The sequence below is a fragment of the Leptonychotes weddellii genome, chromosome 14 (genome assembly GCF_054177405.1).
Source record: "Leptonychotes weddellii isolate Sample4059 chromosome 14, ASM5417740v2, whole genome shotgun sequence".
Classification (NCBI taxonomy): Eukaryota; Metazoa; Chordata; class Mammalia; order Carnivora; family Phocidae; genus Leptonychotes; species Leptonychotes weddellii.
The window spans coordinates 42,262,014-42,276,963 of NC_138382.1; the positions used below are offsets into that span (position 1 = coordinate 42,262,014).

The window sequence follows — 14,950 nt, forward strand, 5'->3', positions numbered from 1 at the left end:
CCCACCACTCCAGCAACCCTCAGTTTGTTTCCTGAGATTAAGAATTCCTCATATCAGTGAGGTCAAATGATACATGTCTTTCTCTGATTGACTTATTTCGCTCAGCATAATACCCTCCAGTTCCATCCACGTCGTTGCAAATGGCAAGATTTCATTCCTTTTGATGGCTGCATAATATTCCATTGTGTATAATATATACCACATCTTCTTTATCCATTCATCTGTCGATGGACATCTTGGCTCTTTCCACATTTTCGCTGTTGTGTAGTAACTTCTTACAAGATATGTCTTCTGGGGCAAGGGAAACAAATGCAAAAATGAACTGTTGGGACTTAATCAAGATAAAAAGCTTCTGCACAGCGAAGGAAATAATCAACAAAACTAAAAGGCAGCCTTCAGAATGGGAGAAGATATTTGCAAATGACATGTCTGATAAAGGGTTAGTATCTAAAATCTGTAAAGAACTTAATCAACTCAGTACCCCCAAAACCAAATATTCCAGTTAAGAAGTGGACAGAAGAAATGAATAGACATTTTTCCAAAGAAGATATAGAGCTGGCTAACAGACACATGGAAAGATGCTCAACATCACTCATCAGGGAAGTACATATCAAAACTACAATGAGATACTACCCACACCTGTCAGAGAATGGCTAAAATTAACAACACAGGAAACAACAGATTGGCAAAGATGCAGAGAAAGGGGAACCTTCTTGCACTGTTGGTGGGAATGCAAACTGGTGCAGCCACTCTGAAAAACAGTATGGAGGTTCCTCAGAAAGTTAAAAATAGAACTACCCTATGATCCAGCAATTGCACTACTAGGTATTTACCCAAAGGATACCAAAACACTGTTTCAAAGGGGCACATGAACCCCGATGTTTATAGTAGCATTATCAACAATAGCCAAATTATGGAAAGAGCCCAAATGTCCCATCATCTGATGAATGGATAAAGAAAATGTGGTATATTTATACACAATGGAATATTACTCAGCCATAAAAATGAATGAAATCTTACCATTTGTAATGATGTGGATGAAACTAGAGAGTATTATGCTAAGTGAAATAAGTCCCTCAGAAAAAGACAAACATTGTATGATTTCACTCATATGTGGAATTTAAGAAATAAAACAGATGAACCTAGAGGGGGAAAAAAGAGAAGCAAACTAGAAAACAGACTCTTAACTATAGAGAATAAACGGAGGTTTCCTGGAGGCGAGGTGGGTGGGGGGATGTGTTAAATGGGTAATGGATATTAATGAGTTCACTTGTTCAGATGAGCACTGGGTGTTGTATGTAGGTGATGAATCACCAGATTATATAACTGAAACTAATATTACAATGTATGCTAACTGGAATTTAAATAAAAACTTAAAAAATATTGCTTTTGAATGAAAAAGAGAGCGTTATGGAAAAAGCACTATTGTTCTGGGTAAAGAAAAAAAAACAAAAAATAGATAATAGTAGCCTGTATTCTCATTTAAACAGGATATCCTTTCAAATAAGGATCCTTTTACCTCAAGGTTTACTTCTGACATGTAGCCAAGTAATTTGTTTTTGTAATTATTGACTTAGAAATTTTTTATTCTCACCAGAAATTAATACTTGAGAGTTTATATATCTCATATTGAAGCTTCCTCAAAGTAGGTAATGTTTCTTAGTCCACTTAAGTCAGATCCTTACTTTATTCTTCACTATATTACATTAAATTCTAAAAAGAAGAGTGTTACTGTTTTAAAACATGACAAAACCACGGAGTAGGAGCACAAAATAAGTGATCAGTCTTCTATGCAAAATTCTGAAACCTTTTGAAATTGGGTTGGTTCTCAGCTTTACCCGACGTTGGCTTAGGTTTAGGCTTTCTCTAGTCTGCTCAGTTAGTTGCCACTTGTCTATCTGCTTACAGCTTTTGAAATTTTATTTCTATTATTTTCTTTTTTAATTTTCCTTATTGCTGGGAGTTTTACCTTTAAAAATTCTTTTTACTATAGTTTTAGTTGAGTTTGGGAGAGGATTAGAATTAACTGTGCATATTCAATTTGCCATCTTTATCAAGAAATTACCAGTTTTATAAGTTTTATAAACTTTACTTAGAATTTCTAGAGTTTTTTAAAAAGATTTTATTTATTTATTTGACAGAGAAAGAGAGATAGCGAGAGAGGGAACACAAGCAGGGGGAGTGGGAGAGGAAGAAGCAGGCTTCCCACTGAGCAGGGAGCCTGATGCGGGGCTCAATCCCAGGACCCTGGGATCATGACCTGAGCCGAAGGCAGACACTTAACGACTGAGCCACCCATGTGCCCCCAGAATTTCTAGAGTTTTAATCACCTGAGTATGCTTCATTTTATGGGGGATGTGTGTGTGTGTGACCATTCTCATGCTTTCATTAACTGTGCAATTAACCTTAGCATATAGGAGGTTATCTCTTCCTGTTTTAAAAAAAATTTTCCAGGACGCCTGGTTGGCTCAGTAGGTTAAGCATCTGCCTTCGACTCAGGTCATGATCCCAGGGTCCTGGGATCGAGCCCCACATCAGGCTCCCTGCTCAGCAGGGAGTCTGCTTCTCCCTCTGCACTCTCTCTCTCTCAATAAATAAATAAAATCTTTAAAAAAGTTTTTTTCCCTTAAAGACTCCAGTTACTTTATTTTTTAAAATTGTGTGCTTTTAATTTAAAAATGTGGTATGTACTCAATGTGAAAAATTCAAGCAATACAAAAGTGTCTGAAAAGTCATCTCCTTTCTCCTCATAGTCATCCCAGTCTTAAGAGTCATCCCAGTCTTTTAAATTATTTACAATTTTATGTTTATAGCATTTTAGACTTTTTCTGTTCATATATAAGCATATGTATTTTAAGATGGAGTAATATATAATTCCTCTGAGGCTGAGTCTTTCATTTAACTATATTTAATGTACATTCTTCCATATGAGGGTGTATACTTCATTTTAGAAATAATGGTCAGTGTCAGGGTTTTAAAGCCAGACCAAGAATGGTGCCTGGCACATATTTATTACTCCCAACAACTGTTAGCTGCCATTATCATCTTTGTTATTGTTATGGTTAAATAGTATTCACTGTATCCACATTGACATTTAGGTAGTTTCTAATTTTTCACTACCAAAATAATGTTCCATAAATAACCTTGTTGCATACATGTTTTTTAACTTGCATATTTCTATAGGATAAATTTCTAGAAGTGAAATTATGAGTAGAATGTTACTTATGTTTACAATTTTTATTATTTTTGCTAATTTCTTCTAGAAAAAGTTGTGCCATTTTATACAACCAACAGCAGTATGTGAAAATGCTTCCTCACCAATGTTATTTATAAATTTCTTAATTTTTGTCAGTCAAGAGAATATACAGTTTGGGTTTTTTTTTTAATTTAAATTCAACTAATTAACATATAGTGTATTATTGGTTTCAGAGGTAGAGGTCAGAGAATATACACTTTGACAGTTCACTGTTCCTAAAGGCCTGCATTTGTAGTACTACTGTGATCCACAAGGTGGGGCTAGTTTTCTGGATGTCTACTTACACGGACCAGGCTTGACCAATACAGTTGAAAAAGTACGGTCACATTTTTAAAAAAAGTATCTTTTATTTTTAAGCACTTACCTCTCAAGAAGGATTTTTGGGCATTGTTACTCACTACAAATTATTCCTTCATTTTTAGAGTAGAGTATCTTTCCAAGGATGGATTAGATTGTAAAACCAAATATGTGATTGTTGGTATCAGACATCTAGATATCTAACTGCTACAATGTGATAAATATGTATCATGACAGAAATACATGTGAAGTGCTATAGAATCATTGTATTACTGTCCTAAACTCTGTATAAAGTCATTGTAATTTACTCCATAATTTATATGCTTCTTTGAAGAGTAATAAAAATATAAAACATTTTTCTTAGGTTTGTCTATAGAATACTTTTTCATACTTAGCCTTCCATGGCCTAGTTTAGAAGCCTTCATTCTTTGCATATGTCAGGTAATATGGAATTTATAAAGACAGGATAGTTTTATTGAAGAGCACAGGTTCTACAACCAGAATGACTAGATTCAAATCTGAGCTGTGCTGTTTTACTGGCTGATCTTGGAATACTATTTGACTTTTTAATACCTTAGTTTCTTCATTTTTATTTTCTATTACTTTTTTAGTTTCTTCATTTTTATTTTTTAAAGATTTATTTATTTATTAGAGAGAGAGAGCACGTGTGTGAGTAGGGGAGGGGCAGAGGGAGAGAAAGAATCTCATGCAGTCTCCATGCTCAGCACAGAGCCGGACTTGGGGTTCAAACTCATGACCCCGAGATCATGACCTGAGCCAAAATCAAGAGCCAGCTGCTCAACTGACTGAGCCACTGAGGCGCCCCTAGTTCTTTCATTTTTAAAATGGAGATGATAACAGTACCTTCCTACTACTTAGGGTCACTGTGCAGATTAGATGAATGAGGTTTTGTGTGTGTGTGTATGTGTGAGACTGAGAATAGCATACCACAATAATAATGCATATAGTGTTATTAGCTGTTATTATTAATGCTATTAATTTATAAACTGAAACTTGAATAACTTTCCTGGAGATTTTTGCAAAACATATTTTAGAAAGTATTTTCCCCAGGATATATAAAATAATCGATTCAGTTTCCAAATGGTTTATATTCTGGTATCTGAGATGTCAAATGGCATTTATACATTGCCATTCTATAGAGATTCAATATATATTAAATGAAGAAGAATGAATCATTGCTTATTGTTCAATTTGAAGATTGGTTAAACTACATTTTGTATTTTTCATTAGAATGATGGTATTATTTCCAGATCAGGTGCATGAGCACCATCTGTAACAAAATCTTGGGCTCCACCTCATACCTGCTGAGTGTGAAATGCTAGGTTTAGGGTTTAGCAGTTTGTGTTTCAGCAACCCCTCCTTTTGATTCTATGCATGCTAAAGTTTATAACCACTGCTTTAGGAAATAATTAAGAAGTTACATTGTGTTTAGTACATTCCATGGACTACTTATTATACCATCCAGTTTTATTGACATTACTCTGTTAAAACAAATGTCTTCATGATCCTTTTTCTTTTCTTTGTATGGTGAGGCTTTTAGCAATAATTTCAACTTTTACATATTTAGAGAATTTTTATTATGTATTTTTAAAGTGCCTCCAGTGTGTAGAAATAATATTATCAGACTTGGTCTGCATAGCTGTAAAGAAACTTGCCTGCCAAAATTTAAAACATTTTGCAGAGAATGTATGGTTGATAAGTTGGATGAAGCCTGAAGCCAAAAGTTAGCTTAAAACATTAAACTTATATGGACTCGTTTTAACATACCAGTTTGATATGCTTGTTTATTACTTACTGCTCTAATGACAGGTGAAAAGTAGGTGGGAGAGAGAAACTGAATATAAAAAGATGGAATTTAATAGGAACCCCAAACTGATTAAAATCGAAGTAGGAAGGGGGAGGAGAAAGTGTCCTGGCTTACTAAAATATGTGAAAATGTTAGCGGAGATTTAAACAGTAACTCAGTATGAATTAATGTGATACAGCCTCCAAAACAGTTGAAATCCTAGGTTGCATTAACAGAAAGATGAATATATAGACGTGGGAAGTGATAGTTTCGAATCCTGAATTTCTTGGCATTATTCTTTCTTTTCCTTTCCTTTCCTTCCCTTCCCTTCCCTTTCCCCCTTCCCCTTCCCCTCCCCCTTCCCCCTTCCCCTTCCCTTTCCCCTTCGCTCCCCTCGGCTCCCCTCCCCTTTCTTGTAGGGGGCAGAGGGAGAGAATCTTAAGTAGGCTCCACGCCCAGCACAGAGCCCAGTCTCATGGCCCTGAGATGACCTGAGCCAAAATCAAGCGTTGGACGCTTAACTGACTGAGCCACCCAGGCACCCCTTGGCATTATACTTTAAAAGGGATAAAGAAGAACTGGAACTCACTAAGAGTAGAATGAGCAGAATGGTAGAGACTAAAACCATGTCACATAAGGAACATTCAAAGGTATTGAACACTCAAAGGCACTGGGGAGACTTAGCTTGCCTCAGAAGGACCCCAAGTGCTAGATAGGAAGAATTTGGATATGCAGAAGTCCTTTGGGGTTTTATTCTTGGCCCCCTTCTCTAATTTTATTTTCTGTTTGCTGCGCTTTCACCTCCAAAATCAGTAGGCCTGCCAGTTTGGGGAGCTTGAGGCCAGAAGAGTCATTAGCATATGGCTTTTTATATATTAATCAAGATAGAAGATGGGGGAAAAATGGTACTCAGACCTTCTCCAGGGGCAGAACTACTTCTCAGAATATAAAAGTCAAGATAGCTCTGAAAGCCTAGAATCAAGGGAACATTGGATGGTGGAGAAGAGTCAGATGAACTGGCAGTGAGGACAAAGGAGGCTGTGATGCTCCTCAGTCCCTTGGTAGTGCAAGAAAAGCATATCTCCCTTACTCCACTATCTTTCTATGGCAGAGAGCATGAGAAAACAATGACATCCTCTCTACAGTTTTCCAAGTCTTTTGTAATAGTCCATACCCATTTCTTTTTTCCTCCATGTGAGGGAAAAAAGCCTGAATTTATAGTTTATAATTTTGGGGTACTTGTATTGGTAGAGTATAAATGTCTTGAAGGCAAAGGTCCTCTTCATCTCTGTAATTCCTACATTACCTGTTAGAGTGCCTTGCTGATACAATATTTTTCTCTATATAAGAACCTGCTGAAGTCTTTCACCTATCTGCTTATTATTGGACTTCATACATACCTCATTTAGAGCACTTATGTTCCATTGTAACTTTTGGTTTGGTACATCTAATAATTTGTAAGCTCCTCTAGGATAGAGTTGTAACTATCTTGTTCATTTTGATTTCCCCAGCACCTACTACAGTATCTGGCACATAGCAGGCATTCAGTAAATTTGGAATAAATAAATTATGTAGAACTATAATTAGATCAAATGTTAAGAATTTGAGGACAGCTCTAAAATAACCCTTATTTTATCAATGTGCCCTCTTCCTTCTCCTTTGGTCTCCTTGATCTTACTACTTTAGACCCTTTCACTTACCTGCTTTTGCACCTCCAGTGTGCCATACTGATTAGCATCCCCAGTATATGATCTTGTCCTCTCCTATGAGAGTAAATCTAAGAATAGATTTGGTAATAACTCCTGTATTTTACCTTAACTTAGGACTGTCCACATCTGTACATTGCTTCTCATGGGCTGCTCAGATATGAATCCTCCAACTGAGAAATCGTAAACTAGAGGAGTTCACTAGTTCCCTGATCTCTTTTCCTCTTAGCAACAGTGATATGGGAAGAGGTTTTATGAAGCTTGGGAATCTACTAAGATATATGAGATCTCTGTCCTATCTAATCCAGCTGGCCAGCCGTGTAGCTGGAGACATTGACCAGATATGTCTTCTAGCTCAATCTGATGACAGTTAAGAACATGGATTTGAGAAGAGAAGAAAAGAATATTCTCCCAGGTTTCTGACTTGGTTGATAAGTCTGTGGCCAAGGACTTCTAAATATAACAGGGAATGCGGAGAGGTGCAGACTTTGAAAGGGAAGACTGATGAGTTTAATTATGAATTTACTATTAGGATGTCCTGAAAGATACCCACATGAATGTATCTAGTAAGCAGTTGGATAAAATAATCAGAAAATTAGGGAAGAGGTCAAATAATGTAGTATTAGAAGTCAACTAAAAGCAGAAACCAGAATTTAAATGTAGAAGAAAGGGAAAGCCATGAGAGAAGACATAAGGAATGATCTGAGAGTAAGAAAAACCAAAGAAGTTCCCACCCCAACAACAAAAATACATAAGAAAAAGATTTGAAAAGAAGGAAGAATGTATCAATAGTGTCAGATGTTGCAGGGTGAAATAACTGGGAACTGCCCCTTGGATTTGATAATTAAGGAGTCATAATCTTACTGAGAGAAATTTCATTGGGATGGCAGAAGGAGAAGCCTCATTACAGTATCTTGAGGTCTGATAGCAAGATGAAGAACTTTAAAAAGCATGTATAGGAGATTCTTTTAAGTTTGTAAGAAGAAAGATAAGATGGTAGTTAAATTTTTATAAAGCCTAGGATGCAGACCTTCCTGCTAATCCCTTAATGCCTAACCATTCTCTGAAGAGTGGGACTTCTCAGACAACCAGGACGTTCTTAGAAACCTAGGATGTGGCGGGTTCAGCAGAAACTAGCTTTTCTGCTACTTCACATACGTTGTATAACATTTCCATGCATATTACCCTCCTATGGAGGGTATTCCAGCTCTAATTCTTTGTTTCTCACTCAAAAACTATTGCCATAAAGTGAGTGTGAATGGTGACATAATTTTAATTTGTCTGTAATCTATTTTTGAAAAAACTTAATCATATACAAATTTGTTATTAATAACAAAGTCCATGCCTCCATGTAATTCGAGGCTCTACCCCAACTGTCTTACTCTACTTCCTAACTTTAGCCAGTACTTGAAAAAACTGCATAGGAGTTTATACAGAATACGGGCTGACCGTTGCATTTTAACCTCTGCACTGTAACTTTTGGCTCCCCTGATTTTTTTTTTTTTTTGAACCCTTCAAGTTCTTCTAAATGCGCAGCTTCTTATCAGGAACCACCTTAGGAATCTCAAGTCTGTTATTCTCTCCATCCTTACTGGGCATCATCTTAATAAGGTTCCTTAGTTTTTCCAGAATGCTAAAAATTGACTGACTTAGATAAAGAAATTACAGGTTGTTGCAAGCGCAAATTTATTCTGCTTTCTCTACCTGGGACCCTGAGAACACAGGGTCTCACTAGTCTAGGGAAATAGTGGTGTCCTTCCAAAACTCAGTTTTTGTTACACGGAAAATCCTTTTGTTATAGAATAATCACGATCTACCTCTGTTAATGGCCCCTTTATGCTGCTAAAGTGTCCAGCTTCATCCATTTGTCAGGGTCTTGGATTTTTGCCCTTTTAAACATGTCTTCCACATATATTAAATGCAACATGTCCAAACCTGTTGTAAGCAACTTGTTCCTAAATTTGCTTCTCTTTTTGGTTAATTATACTACCATGTCTTCAGTTGCCCAAGCCAGAAACCTGAGAGTTATACAAAATCTATTTACTCTGGCTCTTAAGTGACTGGATTGAAAATCTACTTTCCATCCTAATTGCCACTGCTCTACTCCAAGAAACCTTCATCTTTTACCTGGCTTACTGTGACAACCTCCTAACTGGTCATATTGCCTCCAGTATTACTTGCCTTTTATTCATTCAACCAGAAATATTTTTCAGAAATGCAAATTGATCATTTTATTCCCCTGCTTAAAATTCTTCAGTAGTTTTACCATTGTCCTTAGGTGGAAGTCCAAACTTTTATAATATGTGTCTTATAAGGTCTCTCATCATTTGCCTCCTCTTTGTGCCACTTTTTCACTTCACATTCTCTGCCTCAGCCATACCACTCTTTCAGTTCCTTGTGCTGCCATACTCATCCTCACTTTTGGGTTTCCCTACTTGCAATGCTTTGACTTTGAACCTCTTCTCTGTTTCAACCAGGTAACTCCTATTCATTTGTTCTTTATAATTTAGCTTAACTATTACTTCCTTAGAGAAAATTCCTGGAAATTCCTTAACTAGATAAGTTGTCTTTGTGCTCTTACAGCACCCTTTTGCATACGATAGCAATTCTAATTGCTTGTTCAGTCTTCGTAGACTTTAAGGTCTGTGAGGGAGGTTACTTTGCTATTTTGCCTGCTGTTGTGAGTTATTCAAAGATGGGAATGAACTTTTTGGGGAGCTTATGTTTCCCATCACCAGTAGTGTTCATGTGCAGGTTGAGTGGGTCCAAGTTGGGACTGAAATAGAGAACCATTGGAAAGCATTTAGTCTTTTCCAGTCAGGAGATTTTTTCCGAATTATCAAACATACATACATAGTTGTTTTAAAAGATTGTATGTTAATTAAAAAAATTTCACTGAATTGAAAATATCGAATATTCAATAACTATTGGTATATAGAAAAACCTAAGAAATATTTTACATTTAGAGCACTATGTCTGGAGTTTTTGAAATTGATGTTATATTTTGTATCTCTTATAGGCGAAATGAATCAGAAGTACAAGGAACTAAAAAAACGAGAGGAAAATATGGACAGTAAGTGACCTTACTGATATGAAAATATTCTCAGGTATTTGTTCATGTATACCAAATCAGAGATTTCATTTTGGGAAGATACAGTGGCTAATAATAAATGCAGAAGTGTGGACATTCAAAGTATTTGCCTTGAAGAATTAATATCTAGCATAATTTAGGAATGGGTAGAGAATTTTAAAAAGATTTTGCATGTTTGTGTGTGTATGAGTAGTTTTGTGCTAGGGATAGATTCTAAAGCTAGTACTTACATTTATTGTTTGTATAGAGACCACTTACTGATTGAATGTTGAATGTTCTCTTTTTTCCTGCTTCACTGTATTCATCTTTAGTATCTTTTGCCTTTTTTTTTTTAGCTTTTCATAATACTTCCTCTCATTATTTATCAGCCTTTACCTCAGATCTTGCTACTTGGTTCTGTTACTGACTGTAGCTTTTAGTAGCCTTCTGTTGCAGCTTCTCATTTACTTTTTAAAAATCTTAACTTTGTAAGTAGAGCTTCACTTAAACTTAATTGTGTTGTACATTCATAAATTTTAAAAAATTGATCTTTATTATCTGTTACTGGTTTCCCTTTTAATCATTTTTGCTAGAATGTAAAGTTTTATTGGTCCAATGTTAATTGTTACCTTCATAGAAGCATGCCATAAAGTAGTAATTGCCAACTCTGATTTAATAATATCCCAAAATTTCTTTAAAATCTCAGCAAATACTTGGGGCGCCTGGGTGGCTCATTCGTTAACCGTCTGCCTTCGGCTCAGGTCGTGATCCCGGGGTCCTGGGATCGAGCCCCACGTCGGGCTCCCTGCTCAGCGGGAAGCCTGCTTCTCCCTCTGCCTCTGCCCCTGCTTGTGTTCCCTCTCTCGCTGTCTCTCTCCCTCTCTCTGTCAAATAAATAAATAAAATATTAAAAAAAAAAAAAAACTCAGCAAGTACCAAAAATTATCTCAAAATTAATTCGTTGTTTCTTGCTAACAGTAAAGTTATTTTAACTGTAAGTTTTTATTTTTGAAAGAGCCATAGAAATACCTTAAGAATATGAAAAAGAGTAAATTACGTACTGATTCTGTATTAGACAAGAGAAAGGAAGATTTCTTAGAATATTTCTAATGTGAATAAATTATTTAATTTACTTAGTTGAGATTAATGCAACATTTTAAAGAAAATACTCATTTTCAGGTGAAATAGGTAATTAGCAACTATTTTCCATATTAAAATTAGTGGCTAATTTTAAGTATGAATAATTATAGATATATCAAGGAGACCTGTAAAAACAGATTTTTTTATGTTCTCCTTAATATCAGCTGTTACTTCTGAGCCCAAATTTTTAACCTTTAGTTTATTTGTATTAAGATCATAACTATTAAGCTTTAAAAGCTGGAAAGTATGTAGAAATATTCTTATTGAGTAATTTAATTACCCTTGGGTTAATAAAAGATTACATAGTAATAATTGAAAATTTGCTTTGAATTTCTAGAAAGTACTGTTAAGATCTATAGATCAGAACTTATATAGTGTTAACTATATTAACAGTAGCTTCTCATCATATTTTGAATCTGCAGCTTTTATTGAGACTTTTGATGAAACTAAGAATCAGGAACTGGAAAGGAAGGCACAGATAGAAGCCAGCATTGTTGCACTTTTGGAGCACTGTAGTAGAGTGAGTACCATGTACCTGTCTTAGCGTCCTCATTATTTTTACTGTGATTACCTTTCCAAATACAGCTCAAAAAAATGCAGTGGTTCGGGGCACCTGGGTGGCTCAGTCGTTAAGCGTCTGCCTTCGGCTCAGGTCATGATCCCAGGGTGCTGGGATCGAGCCCCACATCGGGCTCCCTGCTCTGTGGGAAGCCTGCTTCTCCCTCTCCCACTCCCCCTGCTTGTGTTCCCCCTCTCGCTGTGTCTCTCTCTGTCAAATAAATAAAATCTTTAAAAAAAAAAAAAAAATGCAGTGGTTCACTATTGCATCTGTTCATTTAATCTGTTTCCTTTAAATTCCCTTGCTTATTGTTTTATTTCTTTAAGCTATTAATTTGTGTATTTCTAGCAAAATTCAGCTATGGATGATAGGGGAAAAGGATGAGATATGTATAATGTCAATTTTTAGCGTAGGTAAGGGGCCAATTCAGAGTAATTATTATGATTTTCTTCCATTGTTGACGTATCTGAACTTGGAGAAGTAACGTTTGCACAGAAACTTCAAAATCTAGATGTTCTAATAGAAAATGTTGATACATTTTTACACGGTCATTTGTATTATGAATAGAAGGGATTCTTTTCTTGTAAGAACCTACAAGAGTATAGGTTATCAAGGAATATCTTGATTCATAAAAAAATGTTTGTTGAGCAGCTACTAATGAGTGGTGGAATAGAAGGAAAAATGTGCAGTCTCTTTTAAATATTCTATGTGTCTTAAGACTCCAAGCAGTTCTTAAAATAGTGTATTTGAATTTCTTCTACAGTGAGATAAAATTCAGAATTGTTTCTTTTACATTAGCTTTAATTTAGTCTCCTTATTGCAAAAACCTGACTTTTAATCTCACTATATTTTTCTAAACATACATGATAAATGATGTATTTCAAAAAAGAATACCAATTCAGAACATCTAGTTGTTTAGCAGTGTTTTCCAAGAGTTTTCTTGGAGAATCAAATCAGTTGAATTTTTTCCATTTTTATTTCTCTACAAATACAGAATATAAATCGTATGAAACAGATCTCTTCTATCACCAATCAAGAGCTGAAGATGATGCAGGATGATCTCAATTTTAAATCTACGGAAATGCAGAAATCACAAAGTACAGCTAGGAATTTGACTTCAGGTGAGAAAACATAGATTTTAATATCCTGTTTTTTTCTGTAACAAATTGAAACTTTAAAAATTTAATGGTATTTTAGTTGATATTTTTGAAAGGCTGAGAATATAATTTATGATTGCTTATTGCTCTAGTCTTTTATAGCCTCAGAATTTTGTGTGACTTTTCACATCAACTTAATAGTATTTCATTGGGACATTCTGATTTGTTTTTAACATTTACTGAATGCTTGCTCTATGCTTGTGCTATAACGTAGGTACACAGAGATTAAAAAAAAAAAATCCAGTCTCTTTCCTCAAGGGACTTTCAGCCTGGTGGGATAATGACAAAAATCAACTAAAATATAATGAAACAGTACTATGATAGAAGGATAAGGAGTAACAGAATTACATTGGGTTCCTATCCACCCCAGTCTTGGGTAGTTAGGAGAGGAATCCTCGAGGAAGTAATATTTTAATTATAATTAGTTTCAGCCATTATAACCGACATGATACCAGAGCAACACTCTACAGTAGAAATGTAATGCCAGCCACATATATAATTTCCAATTTCCTAGTAGGTAGGTTATAAAAGTAAACAGACAGGTGAATTTTAATAATATACTTTTATTTAATTAGTTTATCCAAAAGATTATTGTTTAAACATGTAATCAGTACAAAAATGATCAGTGAGATTTTGCAGTTACAGTCCATCTCAACTTGAGACTAGACATAGTCAACTGTTCAAAAGCCGAATGTAGCTAATAGCTGTCATTTGGACAGTGCAGATAGAGATTAAAAACAAATACACAAAATAGAGCTTAAAGAGTTTAGGATAGTGTGTCAACTACACTCAAAAAAAAGAATTTAGGATAAAGTCAAAATTTGTGTAGAATCTTTGGTTCTTGAACTGATGGTTTCTAACTATGGGTGTTTTTTATGCTGGTGTGTGGTGACTTTGAATTAGCCATGGTTTTTTTTTTCCTACCTGGAATTACACTGGCAGTTAGTGAAATTATGAGGAATAAAGAATTAATATTTGCTAACTTAAAAATGTTGAGATTCTTTAATTGGAATAATGGACCCACAATATTTATTTATCTGGAATCCCAAAATCTAAAAAGCTCCTGGCAGCAAAACCTGACCTGACCTGAACTGACATGAGGCTATTTATAGTCTTTAATTATCCTACCTAATGTGACTGTTCATAATTTTTGCTGCAGAAATAGTTATGTACTTGATGACAGGATGCTGCCCTAAGCCCTGCTGTGGGAGTTATAATATATGTGCTATGTTACTTTTCTAAAATCTGAAGAATTCTGCATTCTAAAATGGAGTTACCTGGGAGTTTTATATAAGGATTATAGACCTATAAAAGTATGCTGAATGTTATCAATATACAGTTGAATTTAGGTTGATGATATAGGTGGATAGTAGTTATTTTATACATTAAAGTATATTTTATCTGCCCAGATTTATTTAGAGTTTGTTTGCTGTAGTTTTATTTGTATATCTGAATTATATGCTAAGAAACTAGAGAAGGTATGTTCTGAATTTGATTTATTGGTTTGACTATCAGAATTTTTTTAATTGTAATAAAAAACACATAACATAAAATATATCATCTTAACCATTAACCATAAGTACAGTGTTGAGCAACAGATGTCTAGAACTTTTTCATCTTGCAAAACTGAAACTTCTACCCATTGAACAACTGTCCATTTCCCTCTCATCCCCGTCCTCTGCTAACCACATTCTACTTTGTTTCTGAGTTTGACTACTCTGAGTACCTCTTATAAGTGAAGTCATGCAATATTTGTCTTTTTGTGAATGGATATTTTACTTATCATAATGTCCTCGAGGTTCATCAGTGTTGTAACATGTGACAGGATTTCCTTTTTTTAAAGGCTGAATAATATTCTATAGAATGTATGTATTACACTTTTTATTCATTCACTGATGACATTTAGGTTGTTTTTACCTCTCGGTTATTGTGATTCATGCTGTAATGAACATGGGTGT

At 35.1% G+C, this 14,950-nt stretch overlaps 1 protein-coding gene across 2 annotated transcripts in view; it reads left to right on the top strand.

Annotated features, from left to right (window-relative positions):
- Nucleotides 1-14,950, top strand: part of IFT74 (intraflagellar transport 74) — an 89,231-nt gene that overhangs the window by 56,765 nt on the left and 17,516 nt on the right. The window contains exons 14-16 of one of the 2 annotated variants that reach the window (XM_081803045.1): nucleotides 10,086-10,139; nucleotides 11,699-11,796; nucleotides 12,830-12,956. In XM_081803045.1, the coding sequence (XP_081659171.1) occupies nucleotides 10,086-10,139; nucleotides 11,699-11,796; nucleotides 12,830-12,956 (279 nt within the window). The remainder of the gene's footprint in view (nucleotides 1-10,085; nucleotides 10,140-11,698; nucleotides 11,797-12,829; nucleotides 12,957-14,950) is intronic. The other variant, XR_014140011.1, reaches the window with a different exon arrangement.